Genomic DNA, 22829 nt, shown 5'->3' with positions numbered 1-22829 from the left:
CCTACCATAAGGAAATTGTGGTATATCTATACATGGAAATATTCTTGTTAGTGAAGAGGCAGAAATTCTTGATGCACATGAGAATATGAACACAGTAGTCCTCCTTTCTATATGATTTCACTTTATGCAGTTTTTGTTTCCCGTGGTCAAGCATGGTCTAAAAATAAGTGGAAAATTCCATAAATAAATTATTCATTTACTCCCACCAGCATTTCTGTGGGTGCTAAGGATCATAGTTTGGGGTCTCATGCTTGCTTGAGACGTGCCTTATTCACTGGGTCGTTTCCCCAGACCCCACGTTCCCTTTTAAACTCATCCAGTAGAGAAGTCCAAATCTCCCATAAGATCCATTGCTATTTCTACTGGACAAGACTTCTGTAGACCTCTAACTACATGGGGATAGACAAATGAATGAAATGACATTCCAACAATACGAACGACCAAATCCAGAGACATGGGATTCTCTGCAAATGCCCTTATTTTCCTTAACAAATCAGTGAACCTAAGCAGAAAGAACCAAAGGAGACTTAAGAATTATCAAAAGCAAAGGGCATATGTGGGACCGGAATCCTTCCAATTTGAATAAATCAAAAAGTCATCAAGGGGCTGCGGGGGCAGGAGGGGGTGGCTCGGTGGGTAAAACGCTTGCTGTGAAAGCGAGAGCTGACTCAGCATCTCCAGGACCTGGGCAAGGTAGCACACAGCTATAATCATGGGGTTCTTAGTTTGCGATGGGACGTGGAGACTGGAGAATCTCTGGAAGCTTGAGGGGCAGCTAGCCTGCTGTACTCAGCAGAAAATGACAGAGAGAGAGGGAGAGGGAGAGGGAGAGAGACTCCACCCTCACCCAAACAAGATAGAAGGCAAGGCAAACACCTGAGGTTGTTCATTGACCTCTTTATGCATGCCATGGCATGTGAGTAGTCATATTTACACACAGGAATGTAGTCATACACACACACACACACACACACACACACACACGCACACACACACCAGAAAGATTTCAAACTACATTTTTGAAGTACCTGGGACATGATTGCCATGGTTTGAATGTATCTCCTCAAGGGTCATATTTTAGAAATGAATTCCTATAGCCACATGTGGATGGCATTTCAAAGTGGAGTCTCTGAGAGGTCATGATGGTTAGATGAGGCTGTGAAGGTTGGACCCCCATGATGGTATTAGTGGCTTTAAAGGAAGAGGAGGAGAGAGCCAAGTTGACATAGTTGCTCTGCCTTCCCATGAGAAGCCCTCTGCAATGCTATGAGGGAAGATCTTAGCAGGACATCAGCTGGTGCCAACCCCACACTCCTAGACGACCCGGCCTCCATAGCCGTGAGCCAAATAGACCTTTAGTCATTATATGCTGTACTGTCTGATCTTAGGTATTTGGCTACAGAAATACAATATTTATTAATACATCACTACCAGTTTCAAGAAATACATCAAGAATATTATGGTTATGAAAATACAGTTGCCTTGTGCTCAGCGATACATCCTGGAGGCCTAAGAGGGCTTGAGATAGGGCCTCGGGTTTGATTTAAGAAGCTGAGGAGAAATAGAGATCAGAGAACGTGAATGGGGAAGCTGGAGAGATGGCTCCATCGGTAAAGTGCTTATCACACAAACACAAAGTTCTGAGTTCAGAGCCCCAGCACCCACAGCCGTGATGTCTGCCTGCAGCCCCAGAAATGGGGAAGCAGAAATAAGAGGATCCCTAGGACTCCATGGCCAGTCTGTCTTGCTGATTGGTAAGCTCCAGGTTCAGCAAGAGACACTGTCTCAAGAAACAAGGTGGGGAGTGATAAAGGACATTGATTACAAACTCTGGTCTCTCCATGCACATCACATACACACGCACACACACACACACACACACACACACACACACACACACACACACAGGTGAGCTGGGAGCTTATGTCTGTGGGGGCTGGGGAATGGGGACGGTGTGACATATTTAGTCTCTTCTCTCCATGTTTTTGAGCTTTTCTGTAAGAAAAAGGTTGTGGGGGGAAATGAAGAGGGCCTATGACTTTCTTCCTGGAAGTCCTGGCAAGCCTGGATGCTGTATGACCTTGGGACTTGGCAGGCAGACCTGCTTGGTCGTGGTCCCTGTCTGAGCTGGGGGACAGATGTGGCAGGAGGGGACACCACGCTCCCTGTTGCTCTCTCTCCTCATTAAGGTGAGTGGCAGCCCTGCTGATCACGTTCATTATGTAAAATGTGCCTCTGTCAACGGCTCTGCACATGAAATTGGTTACGGCACAATAACCTAATTTGTTCCTCCTTCTTAGGCTTGCTGTTTGCAAAATAGAAGTACATTTTCCCCGAGAACGTTTCAGAACGGTAACCCGAAGCACTTGGCGCCCCTTCCATCACCCAGAGTGCTATACAATTTGGCTGTGCTCATGCCCAAACATCTGTTTGCAAACCACAGGCCACTGGGGACCTGCAATTCGTGTCCCCTGAGCAGCTGTCACACACTCTGTCATCTCAGCCTCTTTAAGCCTTTCCCGCAATCTGCCTTGCACAGGCTCACAAGACCTCTGTACGTGCCATTTTTTATCCTTAAAGGGCTTGTCAAAGCAGCCCCATGGCCAGAAGCACTAAAATGGGGAGAGTCCTGGGTGGTCCAGACATGGCCACTTCCCAAATGACTGATGGATGCTGTTACCAGACACTGAGGTGCCGGGAAGTTAAACCATTTGATGGGAATTTGTCACCAGTAGATAGCAAATCCCTCTAGGGGGCTACAGAATATGACTGACCTCTGAGGACCCAGAGCCAGCTCATGGTACCAAGTCTGAAAGCAGAGTGGTCAGGTCCTGGAAAATGAGTGTGCCATGAGACCTGTGTTTGCAGGCATGGTCTCAGTCTGTTGTGGCTCAGCACCTCAGGCCCCACATCTTGATTTTCTACCTCTTGTGCATGGAGTTTGCTGGAGGTTGGTAGGGAACCATGGGAATGACTGGGTAAAGAAGGGTTCAGATAATGAACATGAAGATACGGTGAGGTGGTAAGAAAGGACGTCCAATGGTCTATAACACATTGGAGTCACTCAGTCTACAACAATTCGATTAGCATACCTCACAAGCCAGAGAGGAAGGATTTGAAGGGTCCCAGAACAAAGAAATGGTCACATTTGAGGAGATGGAAAAGAGAAACCTGTGCATATTATCATTGCATACTGTGTATGTGTGTAGTAGTACAATGTTGCAGCCCATAAATGAATACTAATAAGCCAATCTAATAATAAATATTTTAGAGGTAAAAAAGAAAGAAGACCTGGAGCCTTGCACATTTGACATACCACCTCACCCCAGCCATTCAGGATATTGATGGTAGAGTGGCCCCATGTTTGAAGCAGAGTGGGTACCGAGACTGAAGTCTTCCATGCTAGAACTCATCACTCCTTCCTTCCTCACACACACATATTTGGGTTGAGTTTTGAGGACAGCTGGGGCATCATACCCCCATATCAGCTTCCTTTAAAGTAATCCACCACTGCAACTCCTCCCCCCTGCCCCGCCCTGACACACCCACCTGGGAACACCTTGGGTCTACACTCAAAGCTTACTTGCAGAGAGGCCCTGTGGCCATGTGGCTTCATTAGTCAGTGGCATCCAAAGTGAGAACAGTCCACAGAGAGATGGGAAGAGGTGGGGACTCACTTCGATGTTTTATTATGGATTAGAAGTCTGAAGTGTGGTTTGCTCCAAAATCTAAAGCTTTTAGAGCACCAGCCAAACAAGAAGTGGAAAATTCCACACCTGATGTCATTCAACAGGTGCAGTCAAAATGAAGGCGCATTTTAAATACGGTATAAAATGACCTTTTAGCTATGTGTTCGAGTGGTACCAGAATTTCCTGTTTCAATTTGGATGCTATTCTTACCATGGCTCATTACGTATATGTAAATAATGCCACCTCATCAAAAAAATTCCTCTAATCATATGAACTTCTGGTTTCAGGTATCTTGGACGAGGGACAGTCGAGCCTTGCTTGTTGAAAGGATCATGTCACACAATATTCTATGTGAATGCCTACCCTAACTCATGAATCACAGTAGCAAATTAGAAACCTAGGGGCTTTCTGGCCATTCAAGCACAATCATTATCAGGCATTGTCTTAGCTGGGGTTTCTACTGCTGCGAAGAAACACCGTGACCAGAAAGCAAGTTGGGGTAGAAAGATTCTAGCTTGTGTCAAGTTGAGATAAGACTAGGCAGAGGTCATCTATGCCCTAGCCCAGATCTAAAGTATAGGACACTAAAACTTTTTAAATTAAATGAAATTGGTTGGTTAATTAGTGTGTGTGTTGTACTCGTGTGCATGTGTGGAGGCCAGAAGCAAATACTGAGTGCCCTCCTCTATGGTTTTTGCCCCATTTCCTTGGAACAGGGTTTTGCACCGACCACAAAGCCCACTAACACTGCTGCTCCCCTTTCCCGCTAGGCTGTCTGGGTAGTGAGCTCCCCAGGATCCATCCATCCATCTCCATCCTGAAATACTGTGGTTACAGGCATGACAACTCTACCTGACTGTGTTTTCTTCACCTCAGTGCTGGAGATTCAAACCTCAGTCTTCATACTTGAACAACAAGCACTCTACCCACTGAGCCATCTTCCCAGCTCCTTATAATAAAGCACTTTTTTATGAACAAGAATTATATTTATACTTCTGGCAAATGACATGCTGTCATGACAGAGGTGTGACAAGGTCAAGCTATCAGTATATTTTGCTAGGTGAAACTTTTAAAAACTCATTTATCTATTCGACATTTTCTCTCAGAAGTAGGCATCTCTAAACACTACCTTATAGAGCTGGCTTTTAGATCTTACAGATATGGTGTCATCCTCTGTGCATTACTTTTTAATCTAACACAATGCATGTATAAGTACTTTTTGTTTCCAGTTGTTGCTGTGGCCAGCCAGGTATGGGAACTGACATGCACAGTTCTCCTGTGGACAGACATCCCGGGAGCGGGACTACCGCCTTGCAGGTATATGCAGTCAGGACCAATTTCACTAAGTGGTTTTACAAACTGGTTCCTGAAATGCCCACCCCTGCCCAAAGATGCTAAGGGTCTCCATCACCCACATCCTTGTCAGTATTTGAATTGCCAGACATACTGATTTTTACTGACAAAATGAAGGAGTGATGGAGTTCCTTTCTTAAATATTTGATAGAATTCACTGTAGAAGGCTCCTGGGCCTGACATTTTCTGTCTAGAGAGAATTTTAATTATAAGTTCAATTTCTTTAATGAAAAAGCAGTGTTGTGCAGGTTTTCTCTTGTGTTATTTTTTATAAGCTGTAACTTTTAAAAGCATTTGTCCATTCTACCTAAAGTATTAAAGTCTTGGTATGCTTCTAAAAACCCCTTGTTCTCGTTCTCTCTCTCTCTCTCTCTCTCTCTCTCTCTCTCTCTGTAAAATCTGAAATGATGTCTCCCATTTTTGTTCTTGATATTGGTCACCTGTTCTTTCTCACTCCTGTTTGCTCTGTCTGTCTGCCTGTCCGTATGTATGTATGTATGTATGTATGTATGTATGTATGTATGTATGTATGTATACATGTGTCTCTTGTGGCTAGTCTTGCAAGGAGTTGACCAATTTTATTAACCTTTCCCCAAGGGGATTTCTCTACCATGTGTTTGCCCTGTTACACACGTCCATTCTCATAAAATAACCCTCACAAGGCCCTGGCACCCTGCACAGAGCATAGCAGGGAGTAGATACTCAAATTGCAAAGCAACATTGAAGTGTAAACGCTCCTGAGCATCATTTAGGCTTCCTACGACCCAGTACCAGCAGCAAACATACAGCCAGATGCTGTTGGCTGGAGGCTGACACGTCTGGGGCTCCCTTCAAATCTATAATGGAAGGACAAGGTCACTCTCTCCACGGCCAGTCCAACATCTGATGTCCTGTCAACACATCAACACTCCTTAATCTCTCTGGAACCACGGTGCCTCTCCTAGAGTCTCAGGCTAATTGCGAAATATGGAGGAGTTCACCTTTAACACTCGGGAGTGTTCATGTTTGCAAACGCACAGCTTTGTGAATGAATACTCAACAGCTGCTCGCTCTGTGCAGGGGAGCGCTGGCCCTGAGACAACTGAAGAGAGACTGACAAGAGTCCAGGGGGCTGCTCAGAGCAGTGGTGGCTTCATCTGGGGGACCCAGAATGAACAGGAGGGTGTCTGCGGGTCATTAGCAGTTCTTTGTTCTCCCCACCCCCATCTTAATTCTTTTGGGTTTACATGCCCTTGCTGCTTGCTGCTTGGCATCCTAAACCCGGAGAAGAAGCCCCTGTTTACACACGGTTAAAATGCTGAGATTCCTGTGTCAGATTTACAGAACTTAGAATACTGACGCCCTGTGCAGCAGCCCTCAGCAGAGTCAACAAACACAAGGTATGGCTGCAGCTAATGTTCCCAAGAGGATGAAGGACAAAAAGGATGACAAAGGCCGGTGGTGGAGCACATCTTTAATCCCAGCACTTGGGAGGCAGAGGCAGGCGGATCTCTGTGAGTTCAAGGCCAGCCTGGTCTACAAAGCAAGTGCCAGGACAGCCAGGCCTACACAGAGAAACCCTGCCTCAAAAACCAAACCAAACCAAACAAAACAAAACAAAACAGAACAACAACAAACAGAAACCAACCAACGAAATAAAAGCCAGGAGGTCAAAGATCCCTGCATCCCTCTGCCTTTTCCTCCCTATAAAGCAGTGGTTCTCAACCTGTGGGTTCTGACCATTCTGGAGTTGTATGTCAGATATCCTGCAGAGCAGTTTTCTACAGCATGATTCATAACTAGCAGATTTACAGTTATAAAGTAGCAACAAGATAATTTTACGGTTGGGGGTCACTATGCCATGAGGACCTGCATTAAAGGGTTGCAACATAAGGAAGGTTGAGAACCACTGCTCTATCCTTGAGACCAGAGGAGTCTGGATGGAGCTTTGAGGAAGCAGCTCTCCGTTATCTTTAGGAACTGCTCCCTAAACTGCCCGATTCCTTTGTACTGACTCGAGTCTCTTGAATGTTGGCTTTCAAGTGGCACACGTATTCCAGTAACACCCTTAATTCGATCAGTAAAAATAAATTGTGGGCAGTGAGACATGGCAAATATCCCACAGTGTTTTGTTTTGTTTTGTTTAAAGGTAAATGGAGACAGAGTACACCATTCTTTATGAAGTTTCTCAAGTACTGAGGCTGGTGATGTCTCCAAGTTCACATGTGTCTTAAGGAGATTAGGAAAGAAATCCAAGTATTTTACAAGCAGCCAACCAGTCCGTCAAGAATCAGGGATACAGAGAGGACAAAACCAAGAAAGACTGGTTATGCTCTCTTCTTAAAGAAACTGTCACAAGCTAAGCATGGCCCAAGCAAGGCATGACACCAGGCCCTCTAGCAAAATCAGACACTAGCAATCTGACCTTGAGTTCCACAGCGGCCCACTCTATAGCGCCCAACCATCATCCCTTTCTTGCAAGCCCTGCCCTGGAGAGTGGGTGGGAATTTTTGCTTTCCCCTAACTGGTGAATCACATCAAAGGTGATAGAAAGTTGTGTCCATGGTTATGCGATGTGGCTGTTTTGCTCTGTCTGGATGTTGCCCCGTGATCTTTCATCACTATCTTAGTAGAGTAAGTGGCCATGGTGTAGGCTCCCATGTGACAAGGACCTGGACATGACTCCTGGAAACTGTGAGTGGCCACTGAAGGCCGAAGGTGTCTTCCAGAGGTTGTATGTTGATTGGCTCTCCAATGCAGGAGGAGGGACCTAATGTGAGGTGAGTAGGTCACGGGGCTCCACTCTGGCCAGCGCCTGCTCTGAGCCAGCTCTGAGCTATCACAAACATATGCTGCTGTAATCCAATTGCTGCTGACACAGCGGTACACAGCAATAGCTAACCAATACAACCACGTTAAAGCAGAATACAGCATGGCCGAGTGGGATTGGTTTCAGGAAGGCAGGGGTGGCTGACAACTAAGATTCAAGTATATTTACTTCACCTTTGTCCCAAATCTGGCATTAGGGAATCCCCTAATGTGGCTCAATGTCCCAACAGTGCCAAGGAGAAATAGCATCCTGCTGTAAGAATACACGATTCAATAAAAGCATTTCCAGTACAATAGGTGTGAATGATGGCTTGTGTCAGTGTCACAATGTCAGAAACTTTACCCTCAGTACTGCATGTGTAGGGTAGGACCTGGGGGGAGGCATGGTGACACGTGTCTTTACTCCCAGCATGAAGGAGGCAGAAGCAAGTGCATCTCTGGGAGTTCGAGGTCACTTTGGTCTACAGATTGAGTCCCAGGCCATCCAGGGCTACATAGTGAGACCCTATCATTAAGACAAAAAGGAGGTAGGCGACCCAATTTAAAAAACAACAACAAAACTATGGGTGTTCGGCTCTTACAAATGAGCTGTCATTCTTTTTTTAAAAGTACATTGTAGCCGGTTTCAGACACTCCAGAAGAAGGTGTCAGATCTCATTACGGATGGTCTTGAGCCACCATGTGGTGGCTGGGATTTGAATTCAGACCTTTGGTTAGTGCTCCTAACCGCTGAGCCATCTTCTCCAGCCTGGGCTGTCATTCTTATAGGATGAGTTAGGTATCTCTAGAGTGGGTCATTAGAAAAGTCTCTCTCTCTCTCTCTCTCTCTCTCTCTCTCTCTCTCTCTCTCTCTCTCTCTCTCTCGTGTGTGTGTGTGTGTGTGTGTGTGTGATCTTTCCTCCTTCTGCTGTGGGATTATCAGTCACAATGGCCCTTACAGACACAGTCCCCTCATTGCAGACTCTCTAGCCTTCAGACCATGAACCAAATAAACAGCTATTGTTTACAGTCCACCCAGTGTTTGGTATTCTATAAAGAAGCAGAAAATGAACAAATGCATTTCCTTCATTTCTCCTTCCCCATCTTCCCTAGCCTTAGGGCAAGGTAAAGACACACATTGCATCCAAGATTTAATTCTGAATCCGAGGGATTTGTTTGTTGTTCATGTGTCTCTGTGTGCATGTGCACTCAGGTGACCACACAGGTCAGAAGAGGGCACTGGGTCTCCTAGAGCTAGGATAATTACAGGGGTTCTGAGCCACCTGCTGTGGGTGCTGGGAACTGAACCTGTGTCCTCTGGAAGAGCGGAGGCATTCTCAACCACTGAGCTGTCTCTCTAGCCCCAACTGAATGTGTTTAGCTAGTCAATTAGATGGAAGCAATAAATACCTGAAAATTAGTAAAGCAAAGTGAGATTGTTGAGGTGTAGATACCCAAGCTATCTACAGCGCAATTACAATCAAAACGAACAAACCAACAACAGTAGGAAACAGACCATGTGCAGAGGTAACAGCCAGCTAGGAGATACAATGGAAGGGAGAAATGTTTATAACAACAACGAGCCAGGTGGAATTCTCCTGGATAAGGAAATGTAAAGAGCCTGTTCAAGGACAGCTTCCCCAGTGGAAGCGAGCTTGAGACAGAAAACCTCCATGATTCCTATGATTAACTGCCTAAAGGTGTCCACTTTCCAGAAGCTAATATAGAAATGTGGCTGAGGAGAAAACCAAGCTGGTGAGGTGTTTGTATTACAAGCGCAAGGAGCGGAGTATTGGAACTCAGTCTCTTAAAGTGTGTATGTGTATGTGTGTGTGTGTGTATGTGTGTGTATGTTTGTTTTTTTGTTTGTTTGTTTTTTGAGACAGGGTTTCTCTGTGTAGCCCTGGCTGTCCTGGAACTCACTTTGTAGACCAGGCTGGTCTCAAACTCAGAAATCCACCTGCCTCTGCCTCCCAAGGGCTGGGATTAAAGGCATGTGCCACCACTCCCGGCGTATATGTGTGTATGTATGTGTGTGAGTGTGTGTGTGTATGAGTGCATGTGTTTGTGTATGTATGTGTGTATATGTGTGTGTGTGTATGTATGTATGTGTGTGTGTACGTGTATGTGTGTGTGAGTATGTGTATATATATATATGTATGTGTATGTGAATATGTGTGTATGAGTGTGTGTGTGAGTGTGAGCATGTATGTATGTGTGTGTATGTGTGTGTATGTGAATATGTGTGTATGTGTGTGTGAGTGTGTGCATGTATGTATGTGTGTGTATGTGTGTGTATGTGAATATGTGTGTATGTGTGTGTGAGTGTGTGCATGTATGTATGTGTGTGTATGTGTGAGTGTATGTGTGTGTGTGTTTGTGTGTGTGTGGGGGTAGCAAAGCAGAGTGGCACGTACCTTTCATCTCAGTACTACGGAGGCACCGACAAGGCATATCTTTGGGGCTTGCATGCCAGACATCCCAGATTAACTGGCAAGCTCTAGGTTTGTCTTAGGAACAGTAAGACAGAGGGTGCCTATGGAATAACACCCAAGGTTATCCTTTGGCCCACACACCCACACACACTTACGTTCCTGCACACACTGTGAACACACTAACATGATCCAACTCCACATATCATGAACACTCCGGAATAGCTAGGAGACCTTTGAAATAGCAAGTGGCAGCAGTGAGTTCTGCCAGACTCGAAAACGCGAGAGGGGAGGCTTTTTGTTCAACTGCTCTCCCCGTACCAGGATCCCGAATACACTTTTTCTTCCCTTTGGCTAAAGATGAATAAAATAAGCAAATATTTTAATTAATTAAAGATAAACACAAGCTCACAAGTGTCTGTAACTCTAACTTCAAGGAATCCAGCACATCTTTGGGCCTCCACATAAGTGCACACTCACACACACACACATACTCACACACACACACATATACACACACACACTCACATACACACACACACACTCACACACACACATACACACACTCACACACACATACACACACACACTCACACACACACACGACACACACATATAAAATAAAAAATTTTAAAAAGACAGAGGGGAAAAAATCAAAAGCCTGGAATAAAAATCAGAGGTTCACCCATAGCACACAAATAAAATAACCTAGAGTGCAGTCACACAGTAGAGTAATATGTGGTAGTGAAAAAAAGAACTGGAAAGGTCTCTATAGACTGGGAGAGCTGGTTTTTAGGTAAAATTTTTGTCATAGTACAAAGGGGGATGCGACAGATACTAATATAATGTATAGATGGCTTCTTCGATAAAAAGAAACATAGACAGGACATCTAGGAACTATTTAAAATGGCTACTGCTGATATGGGACAGGGACAAAGACACAGGGATGGGCTGTACTTCTAAATAGCTTCTAAATATAGCTTTTGTGTAGTTGTGACCTTTGAGCCATAAAAATATTTTACAGATTCAAAAATAAAATTGCAAGACCAAGGATGTGCAAAACCAGGCTGAATGCAACTAGAAACTCATGAAACCAAAACTGTATCAGGCGGAAAAACGACCCACGGAGCTCTGGGTGTGCGCTCAACGGCACTGAAACCTTAGGTAGCCGTTATGGGTGGGGAGTGGTTTACGGAGTTTCTTTCTGAAACGATCTGTGTGTCTTCTACGGTTTAGCAAACAATTAAATATAACTGATGATTTGGGAATCCGGTTCTCACTGTGAGAAAAGAGACAGAAATATAAAATTTTAGTTTGTTTTTAAAAGCGATTTGGCTGGGACTCCCTGACAAAGTCTAGATTCAGCGGCACCAGGACAGTCATGGGCACACCGAACCTAGAAGGTGGTTTCTAGGCTTCTCAGCTTCCACTTAAGGGAATAAAAGCCTCTTTGGAAAACGGCCTATTCCAGGTTTGGTTAAGGACAAATGTGAGTGGTGGGCCAGCCCTCTGAGACACCTGATGACAAGTCAGAAGATTCCACAAGTTGAGTCTAGCCCAAGCACCCGGACTGGACTTCTGCAACCCAGCCCGCAATCACGCGCCCCCTGCTGGACCAGACTGGGAAAGCACTTGAATTAAAACCAGGCTCCCTTTCCACCTGAGCCCCTCAACTTGCTATAAGCCTCTTTGTGGCTCTGGTTTTGCCAGGATGAAGGCCTTTAAGAAGCTATGCCGCCAGGGGTGGGTGGGCACAGCCCTCTCAAATATCTCCACACCTCTGATCTCTTAGGCCAGTCTGAGTTCTCTCTGCCTGGCCACTCTAACCCTGCTTCCTCTCTGCCTCCTGCACAGCTCTGCCATTAAACCTTTCCTTCTACAAGTCAAACTCCAAACCTCCGAGGACTACTGCACCCAGAAGAACATCCAAGCCTCAGTTCTGCTGACTTATCCGGTTCAAAGCCCTTCCCACACATCATCCGTATGTTGCACCTGTTCAACCCTTTCCCACGGGCTCCAGGCTCCATCTTTGACTTACTGCACAGAGGTCTCTAGCCAAGGACAGGTACCTTCTCTGGCCAGGCCCAGGCTCCGTCCCAATACCTGCCTCTCTCCAGCCCATTACCCCGTTTTATTGTCCTCCTAGAGATGATCTTCTGAAATGACTTCAGATTTTCCCTTGCCCTCACACCAGTGTGGAAACAGTGCTCAGGATAGGGAGCTGGCTGCACACAGTAGGTGTTCAGTGAACACAGCATTCTTACAGCACCTGACAAAGTGGCTGGGGTAGGAGCTGGAACCTCGCCTTTGTCACTTCATGAGAGCAAGTCCTCTCATCCCTCTGAGTCTGTTTTCTTGACTGTGAAGTGGACAGCCCTGCCCATCAGGTGGGTCTTCCCAGGACCCTTCTTGGCCTCTCTTACCTGCCCTACAGCCTCAGGAGGGGGTCAATTGGAGTGCAAGGGACCCCACCACCTTACCATCTAAGCTGCTGGGCAGACAGTGGCGTTCAGAGCACCCACTTCTGACAGGGCTTCTCTGTCTTCATCCTTGAGCCTGCTTCCTGCCACTGTCTGAGGGACACACATGGAGTCCCAGTAGATACCATGACCCTACAGACCCTCATGGGCACACAGGTCCTCTGGTTTCCAAAAGGCCAAGGCTCGTGTCACCCTTCCCATGCAGATCGCAGGTCAACTTCGCTGTGCCCGTTTCAGAGTCAGGGAAACTGAGACCCATGTGGGAGGGGACTCTGGGTCCAGAATGGCTTTTTTTTTTTTCTGCCACTAGCTGGTGTAGGGAGGTGGTCTCCTTCCAGTGGCTGGGGGCGTGCCCTTTGCTGAGTCCCGGTCCTCCAGCCACTGCATGGTACCTCCACTCCGGGACACTGCGCTCGCCCTGCGCCTTAGGGAGGTGTGTGTGTATGGGCGGATTGGGGCTCCCGCGCCATTCGGCCCAGTGTCATCCACCTCCCCGCCACGCGCGCCGCGGCTCCGGCCACGCGCACTGTCACCCGCGCGCACCTTGCCCCGGGTCAGCCCCGCGCGTGCCCGCCCGCGGCCCGATCCGCCGTCCCCGCCCACGTCGCTGCCGCGCCCCACGGGCGGACCTCGCCGCGCCCCGCACGCCCTTGTCCGCAGCGCAGGTGTGTCTCCTGACTGCGCGTTACTCACCGGCTCCGGGCGCTCCAGCAGCCCGGGCCCGGCCCATCGGCAGCGCCCGCCGCGCCCGCCGCAGCCGCTCACCGTGGACCGGGCGCTGCCTGCTCGCCCGCTCGCAGCCCGCCGCGATCCCGCGCGCAGCCCGCCCGTGCGCCTGGCCCGGCCGGAGCAGCGCGGAGCCCCCTCGCGGCCGCACAGGGAAGCGCGGGTGGAGCCGCCCGAGTCCGCGCAGCGCAACGCAACGCTGCCCGCTGCCCTCCCTGTCCACTCCGCATGCCGTCGCCTTGCCCAAGCCTCTCCTCTGCTCCCAGCTCCCGGGATCAAGACCCAATGTCCAGGAATGCGCTCGGGACCCTCAATGTGATTCGTTTCCCCTCGCTTGAGGGAAGTCCCGCGTGCTAAAACTGCTCCTGTGGTCCTCTCCCAAGCCTGGTCCCCGAGCCCCCAGCACTTAAACTGCCATCAGGCCATACCTCTTCTTTGGACCAGCCTCTGGAATCCTGAAACCCAGGTCACACTTGCTTCAAGGCTGAGTCCTGGCCTCTCCTACAACGGCCACTGAACTTTGGGTGGTCTGTGTCCTGGTGTCCTATTGGCACAGGCTAAGTGTCAAAAGGATGGCGAAGACTGCACACACCCTCCTCCCTATAGTGAGGGGCATAGCCGCGTTTCATGGAAAGATAAAGCAGGGCGGTCATAATTTTAAGTGAAAAGAAGGAGCCAACACAGGACCTGGTGACCTTCTGCCCTGGCTCCATCCAGGCGTGTCTCACTGCAGAGGTCAGGACATTTGTCTTCTGCTTTGGCAGAACCTCCTGATGAATTGTGGCAGGAACCCAACTCAATTCACTCAAGCGGAGTTTATTGGTTATTAAAACATAGGGGGAAAAAAAGCAATGTTGATTCCTAGGGTAGTTAAATCATAGTCTTTGACTCTCCAGTGGGGAGAGTGCTAGGAGCCAAGGTGGAAGGGAGCAGAGCTGGGGTAACCTCCTGAATACTAGGAAGAGGTAGGTCGTGTTCTTGACTGTGGCCCTAGGGACAAATTAGCCCCAGTTCTGCCCAAAGCATTTCCAGCAAGAGGAGATGGTACATTCCCGACTACCTTGGCTCCTAAGAAGCCCCCTGCCTTGGTTTTCCGAACTGCATCTCCCATTCACAGTGGTCTGGACCACAAAAGTTCATCCCACAAGGCTGTCACTGAGAGGACATAAGAGGGAGAAGCAAGCAGCAGGAACCAGTGTAGACGGGGCAGGCAGAGGAGAGCTGAGAAGCACAGACCCTAGACAGGGTCAGTGAATGGTACAGATACAAGAAAGGAAAAGCCACAGGGCTTAGTGATACAGGACAGGAGAACTTGAGAGAGGAGTGGGCGATTCTGGGTTGGTGAGGGGGAAATTTCCCATGGGTGGCTGTTGGGTAGGTAGTATTTGTGAGGTTTGCTGAGGAGCCCTTTCCCAGAAGGTGGCGAGGCTGTGTGGCCAAAGGAAAATTTGGGAAAGTCCTGAAGACAGCTAGTGAGTGCACTCTGGAATCAGGTCCTTGAGGTAAAAGGAGACCCTTGGGTTTCAGTGGCCATAGACACCCTGTGCAGGTCCTCAAGCAGCATTCTGTCTCAGCCTTGGCATAAATGCATCAGGTGACTCAGGGAAGCCTGACAGCCTGCAAGGTGGCCAAACAGGATCACCAATAAAATGCAAGAACAAAGACGACAGAACTTTGGGCTCCAGCCAATGCACTTTATAAGCAGAGCCCATAAACTGTCCATTCTTGGGTCTGCTGAAAGCCCTCTAACGTTACTACAAGGGCAGACAGAGAGCACTAGGAGAAAGTTACGCTACAGTCAGCTACAAGGAGGTGTGTGNGTGTGTGTGTGTGTGTGTGTGTGTGTGTGTGCGAGAGAGAGAGAGAGAGAGAGAGAGAGAGAGAGAGAGAGAGAGAGAGAGAGAGAATCTCTTATTGTTTACACACCAGGATTCTGCCTTCCCACAGAGTATGAGTGAAGACTTGGGAGGAGGAAGCAAGAGTGCCCATATGTGTATATATGTGCAGTATGGGTCTACATGTGCTAAATGTATGCAGTATGTGATTAATGGTGGTGTTTATACTCTACACATGCATGTAGAACCCTTGGGTGTGATATGTGTGCGGTGTGTGGTGCATCTGCATGTACATTATGTATGTGACCAAGCATGAGGTGTGCATCTCTCTCTCTCTCTCTCTCTCTCTCTCTCTCTCTCTCTCTGTGTGTGTGTGTGTGTGTGTGTGTGTGTGGTATGTGTAGAGTAAGCATGGATCTGGATATAGGTAGAATGGGTTCCTAGTACCATCATGATGCTAGCCTATAATTAAAGGATGCTATCTCAGATGGGATCCTGGCAATGGAGCCTGAGATAAGACTGGAGGTTGCCGAGGTGGAAGGAGATTCCAGGGAGCCAGGGCTAGAGCAGGGAAGGAGGGACAACTCATAAAGGACGTATTGTTAGGATGGTGACCATCACGGCCAACTAAAGCCTGTCTTCCTGGAGACTCTGTGGGAACTGTACTGAATACAGATGGCTGAGATTACAGAGGGCACAGAACCTGCCTTCTTCAAAATACCTATTGGAACACCCAGATTCTTGTAGGTCTTACCTGAAGCCCAGTCACCTCCCTCCTCCACCACACTAAGCCACAGGCAGTGCCTTTTCCAGTTTGTGCATGTCTGAGGTTGAGTCCAGGGTCAGAGCAGTTTCTGCATCCTTGTTGGGTCACGGCTATTTGCACATCTATGGTTATAAGTAGAATCAGAAGCACAGAGATGCTCAGGCCTGAGTCCTAGATACTGGTCCTCATGCTTTTCCAGGGCAGAAGCCTGCCTCCTTGTAATGGGTAATACTGACTGCCTCTTAGTGTGGTTTAACTTGACACGTTCCCCATTATGTCAGTCTCTTGGTTCCCAGATGCTGGTCCTACTTTGGAGGCTGTGACATCTGAAGAGGAAGAACCCAGCCAGAGGTATAGACCACTGAGGCATTCATTCGCAGGTTACTCCAGGACCCAGGTCAGGTCCTCTTCCTCTGCCTGCTATGAGGTCAAGTTCCTCATCACACCCTCCTGCCACAATGATGCTCTGTCCAAAGACAAAGTGACCATGGCCTGAACCTTCAGAAACCGTGGACTGACACGAGTAATCCCTTCCCTTTTGTTGCCATCCGCTTGTTTGTGATAATGAGAAAGAGTGTTTGCTGTTGCTAACCCTGGTGATGAGGTCTTCAGGCCTTTGGAAGTGGTTGTGGGGGAAATTTAAAGACTTTGGAAAAGCAGGCTAGAGAGCTCTGAAGTGTTGTATGCTCATCTTAACTGGCAGTTATGGTGGGAACTCGGGAGATCAGAACCCCATTGGGAACACAGACAGCAGAAGACTGCTCGTGAGACTTCAGACAGGCACAGGCACAGTGTGCTGGGAACTGGACCAAGGTGGCTCATGCTGTAGTCTGGCAAAGGACTTCTCTGTATATTTCTACCTCCTGAGACTTTATGGGAGACAGAGTTTAAAGGTAACAAAACAGATTCTCTCTCTTCCTCCCTCCCTCCCTCCCTCTCCCTCTCCCTTTCCCTCTCTCCCTCCCTCCTTCCTTCCCTCTTTTTTTCTTTTTCTTTTGGAGATGCTGAGGACTGAACCCAAGGCCTTGTGCATACTAACTAAGTACCTTACCATTGAACTCTATCCACAATCCTTTTTCCCATTAAAACATTATTTTTTAGATAGGGTATAATGGTTCAACTCTCTCATACACTCAAGAGTTTGAATGCTTGGCCCACAGGGAGGTGTGTTCTCATTGGAATAGCTGTGGCCTTATTGGAGGAAGTCACTGTGGGAGCTTTGACAGTCTCCACTTGGTTACTTTTGGATGAAGATGAACTCTCCACTCCTCCAGCACCATGTCTACCTGCACACTGCCATGCTTCCTGCCTTGATAATGGACTGAACCTCTGAAACCGTAAGCCAGCCCCAATTAAATGTTGTCCTTTATAAGCACTGTCTTGGTTATATTGTCTGTTCACAGCAATGGAAACCTAAACTAAGACATAGGGTTTCACTAAGTTGTCCAGGCTGGTCTTGAACTAATTTTGTAGCTCCAGAAAAATCTTAAATTCACAGTCCTCCTGCCTCCGCTCCCTGAGTAGTTGAGAGGACTCTGGAACTAGGTCTGGCTTTCCAGAGGAACTGTAAACACAGCACAGGTACAAACTGTGGCATGGTTGTTACTCGCTGCTTTTAGCCACATTTACAATGAGAATCAGGAGTAAAAAATATTTGAAAATATACATCCTGCCTAGGCAAGATGGGGCACCCCCTTAATGCCAGCACTCAAGACGTAGAGGCAGGAGGATCTCTTGAGTTTGAAGCCTAGTCTACATAATAAATTCCAGGACAGTCAGGGCTATGCAGAGAGACCATATCTAAAAATAAATAAGTAAGTAAATAAGAAAGAAATAAATAAAGAAAGAATAGAATAGAAAAGAAAAAAGAAAGATGGAGAAAATGTGTGGTCTAGCCACAGAAAGAAGCATGTTTAAAGTTGAGGACAAGAAGGGTGTGGTTGTTAAAGAGATTGGTGACATTAAAAATAATCCAAACACTCGCACCTTGAAGGCTATGGTAGAGTCCTAGTCTGCTCCCACAAAGTCCTCCCAACTGTTTGTCTGTCCATTATCTGTCCATTGGTCTGTCCATCATATTCCTGTCTGTCATGAGGTGAGCATGCTCCTGCACTATAAATGTTCTGCCAGGTGCAAAGGACTAAGTAACCATGAACTTCCCGGAATCCTCAAAACCTTGATACTGAATAAATAATTACTCCCCTAAAGTTGTTTTTTTTCCCCTTCAGATATTCTGCCATGGCATTAAAGAGTGTGACTAGTACAAAGACTCTGAAAGTTAATATGCTCTTACGCTTGTATTCAAAACTAGCCTTGAGCCACACTATGACCAATAGCAAGACTTGTGCCAATAATCTCAAATTGTAGATTTCCATAATAGCATTAAATGGGCACATAAAAATATCAGGAAAGGGAGGGGGAGGACTGGAGAGAGAGGAGGAAGAGGAAGGAAAGGTTTCATGTTTTAGTAATTTGGTGTGTGTTGTGTGGGGTTGGGATATTGAGGCTAAATTCTCCCTAATGTACCTGCGAATTAACTGCAGGGCTGGGTGTGAAGAATCTCTCTTCTCAACACCGAGAGCTGCATTAAATCCTCTTATCTCCCAGGGATTAGGAGACCAGGACCCTGGGCAGGGGACATGAAAATGCAACAGGCAACCCATGCAGACCACAGAGGGGCAGCGAATTGGCCCTGAACTCTCACTTTTCACCTGGTGGGAACCCTTAGCACTTCAGAACCTGGCAGAGCGTGTGAATCCCATCCTAGGTTCTGGCAGGAAACCACTGCCAGAGAGACAGGAAAACCACCAAAGACTCTGGAATTTTTGCAGAGGTAAAGCAGCAAAGTTGGAGACTATGGACACAGGGTTGCCAAAAGAAGGCCTATTTCCACAACAAGACAGTAGTCCAATTTTGAGGGTGTGTGGGTGAAGGACAACTCTTCCGTGAGCAAAGCTCTGTTTCCTTCAGTTGAGGTTTTAGAGGCTCTGGAAGCAGAGCACTTGGGTTCATTCAGACTGGCACCAATGCTTGACTAGACTGAGGTAATCCACCCACTCCAGTGTGTCAAACAGAAGGAAGGGAGGGAGGGGGCGGCCACCAGTGAGAGAATCTGCAGTTAAACAAACAAATAAGAAACCTCAATGTTTAGTGCACTGTAGAAGAGTTAATAGGAATGGAGATACAGTGCATTTGCTAGAGCTCTTGATTAACATAGGCTCAACAACCAGCACAAAAGAGGAAGAAAAAGAAGAAGAGGAGGAGGAGGAAGAAGAAGAGGAAGAAGAGGAAAAAAGAGGGAGAAGAGGAAAAAGAGGGAGAAGAAGAGGAAGAAGAAGAGGAGGAAGAAAAATTAAATAAAATACAAGACAGACTACCATAGATGTGATACACACACACACACATATGTGTGTATATATATGTGTTTATTTATATATATAATAATGATTTGTGTGTGTATATATGTGTATATATATATATGTATATATGTATATATATATATGTATACATATATATATGTATATATATATGTGTATATATATATATATATATATATATATATATATATATATATCTCAAGTGTAATTCAAAATAGTCCAGACACTGGAGTGAGCAAACAAGGCATTTAAAATAACAATGAAAATATGATACAGAAAAAGAGAGGAAATTGATTAAAAATAAAAAATATTTCATTGAGATCTCTGAAAAACGATGGGTAAAGGGCTTGAAAGAGAATTTTTCTGGGGTTAAGACCACGTACCTCCAGTGCAGAGGACCTGAGCTTCATGCCCAGCACCCACATCGGGCAGTACTCACAACTGCTTGCAACTCCAGCTCTAAAGGATCTGATGTCCTCTTCTGGACTTTGAAGGTACCTACATCCACATGCGCATATCCACACACAACACACATACATAATGAAAATTAAATATAAATCCTCAAAAGGAATTTCACAAAAGGTTGTTTACATGTCAATAAATATATGAAAGAGTATTAACTTGAAATCATTGTTACTCAGTGTCCCAATGCTGTGACATTACAGACTATTGTTACTCAGTGTCCCAATGCTGTGACATTACAGGCTATTGTTACTCAGTGTCCCAATGCTGTGACATTACAGGCTATTGTTACTCAGTGTCCCAATGCTGTGACATTACAGACTATCACTTCAAAGGAGGAAAGGTTTGTTTGGCTTATCGTCTCAGAGATGTCAGCCCATCGTCATTTGGTCCTCCTGCTCTGGACTGTGGTGAAGCTGAGCATCATGGTAGATACATGTGGAGGAGGAAGCTGCCTCTACCTCTTGGCATCCAGGAAGCATAAAGATAGGAAGGAGCTGGGGTTCTAATGACTACTGTAAAAGCATGCCCCAAATGATTTGACTTACATTGTGCCCCACCTCCTGGAGACTCCATTACCACCTCCCAGTAGCACACAGGCTGCCAGCCAAGCACTGGTCTTTAGGGAACATTCCAGATCCAAACCATAGGAGCCATCATGGAATTGTGATCTGAGCTACATGGGGGCTACTGCACACCCACTGGAAAGAGAAAGCAGAAGGTAAGATGCCTTACTTGATTGGTTAATCTGGTCATGACAAGGATGGAGGTGTGGAGGGTTACAGAGGTGTTCATTCCGCACTAGTGGGACACAACGGGGAAGGATAATTTTGGAAGCTGCTGAGCACTGACCCTTCACAGATTCTAATCCCCGGAGCCTGTGAACTGGTTGTATTATATAGCAAAAAAGACCATAGCGATGTACAATTGCCAGGACTGAAATCAGGGAGATTAGCCTGGACTGTCGCCATGGGCCCAGCTCAATCATACGAACTCCTCAAAGCAGAATGGATGTGGCAGAGAGTCGTAGAGAGAGCTTTGAACTGCACTGCTGGCTCTGAGTTGCAGGGACCACCTGTAAAGACTAGAAAGAGAAGACTTAAGATAACTTCCCTTAGCTAGTGGCAAGGAGCTAGAGACCTCCATCACACAAGTACCCAGGCCTGAAGTTTGCCAATGCTCCTGGAGGAAGCATGTGCCTCCCAGACTCCCTCCTCACTATGAAAGCCAACCCGCTGATACCTTTGTCATGTGTCCTACAGCAAAGACAGCGCCTAAGCCAATCTGGGGGTTCTGGACCACAGAAGTATGAGCTGATAAATCATGGTTGCTCTGAACGTGGTCTACATTCGCTGCCATTTGTTATGGCAGCAACAGAAAACTAATACAGCAGTAAAGCGGAATATCCCCCGACTCAGCAGTCCTGTTCCCATCGGAGAAACGTGCCCCCAAGACACGCGCAGAAATGCTTAGCACAGCACCATTTGCCACAGTCTCAACCTGGAAATGATCCAAGTGCCTATCAGCAAAAAGGATAAGTCAATTATGCTGTCGGATGTAGCAGCAAGGAGGGTAGGACTTACAACTGTTCAATAACGTGGAGAGACTCAGAAATGAGGACCTACCTATCAAGCTGGGAGCTCAGCCCAGGGAACTCTACGGCTAAGGATGGGAGAAGGGTGACTTTGAGGGTCTGTGACTGGAAATGGGATACGAGGGAGCCTGCAGGGCATATGACGTTTCCTGTGGAGATTTGGGTGGTTCTGTGTATACAGCTGAGCTCAGTTTGGAAAACTTGACTGAGCCATCCGCTTGATGTCTGTCCAATTTCTCATATATACGTTATATTTCAGAGAGAAGGCCATTCTATAGAAAGCATATCCGTTCATAACCATGTGGTTTGTAGTCTGCTGACACCAGGTATATTGATGTCGTGTGTGGATCTATATACAATTCTTGTAACTGGGATTGAACCTAGGGGCTTGCATAGGATGGTTCAAATGCTCTACCAACTGGGCTACACCCTCCCTCCCTCCCTAAGTCTTTCTTTGACTTAGAAAGGGATCTGTGTTGAGGGCATGGTGGTACACACTGTAATCCTAGCACTTGAGAGCAGAGGCAGGAGGCTCATGAGTTCTAGGCCAGCCTGGGCTACACTCCTGTCTCAAAAAAAGGGGGGGGGGAGAAAAAGAAGGAGAAAGAGGAGGAGGAGAAAGAGGAGAAGGAGGATGGAAGGAGAAGAAGAAGGAGGAGAGGAAGAGGGACAGGAGAAAGAGGAGGAGGAGAAAGAGGAGGAGGAGGAGGAAGGGGGAATTCCATCTTCTAGATCAGGTGTAAGCCTCCTATATTAGTTTTCCCGACGTAACCTACCCAGAAGACATCCCAGCTGGGGCCCAGCAGTCATCCCCAGCTGGGGCCAAGAACTGATACTGTTGTTGACCATATCCACTAACACTAGATTATTTGGTTGTTGGGATAGGAGTGATGGGTCTTGTGTATGGTTCTGCCTCTAGCCAAAGATCCAGAACAAAAGAGATAGATACTCAGAGGGCATGTGATGAAACAGAATGGCACACAGTGGAGTGTGGGGATGAAGGATGGGCAGGGTGTGTGCAGCTGGGGACCTTGGGAAACATCCCAGCATAGCTGAGGAGTCATGTGTTGTTACACATTTGCGAAGGGTCAGCTTTGACTTGGGTAGAGGGAAGCGTTTTCCTGGGGAGCAGTGTTCTGGGCCTTCATCCAGTTCATGCCTGTTTCTAGACTTGGGGCTCTGGCTGCCTGAAAGGGGCTTCTCTCTTCTGCATTTTCGTGTGCCTCATAGTTTACACACGCACATATGTATTGTGCATGTATGTACAAGTGGGTGGATATAAGGCACTGTAATGGCAGTCTCATCTTATTTTTTTTTTGATTTTTAA

General features: G+C 46.9%; 1 protein-coding gene across 2 annotated transcripts in view; it reads right to left on the bottom strand.

Annotated features, from left to right (window-relative positions):
• Positions 1-13561, bottom strand: part of Rasgef1c (RasGEF domain family member 1C) — a 75086-nt gene extending 61525 nt beyond the window's left edge. Inside the window, exon 1 of one of the 2 annotated variants that reach the window (XM_021177347.2) lies at positions 13436-13561. Coding sequence is in view for 1 of the 2 variants with exons in the window: in XM_021177346.1 (XP_021033005.1) it covers positions 12743-12745 (3 nt within the window). In the remaining variant the exon portion in view is untranslated. Of the gene's footprint in view, positions 1-12742; positions 13243-13435 lie in introns of those variants that run through there. The other variant, XM_021177346.1, reaches the window with a different exon arrangement.
• Between the last annotated feature and the right edge of the window lie 9268 nt (positions 13562-22829).

This window comes from Mus caroli, chromosome 11 (genome assembly GCF_900094665.2).
Source record: "Mus caroli chromosome 11, CAROLI_EIJ_v1.1, whole genome shotgun sequence".
Lineage (NCBI taxonomy): Eukaryota > Metazoa > Chordata > Mammalia > Rodentia > Muridae > Mus > Mus caroli.
The sequence above is the reverse complement of the archived record's forward strand: the minus strand, read 5'-3'. Positions and strand labels throughout refer to the sequence as shown.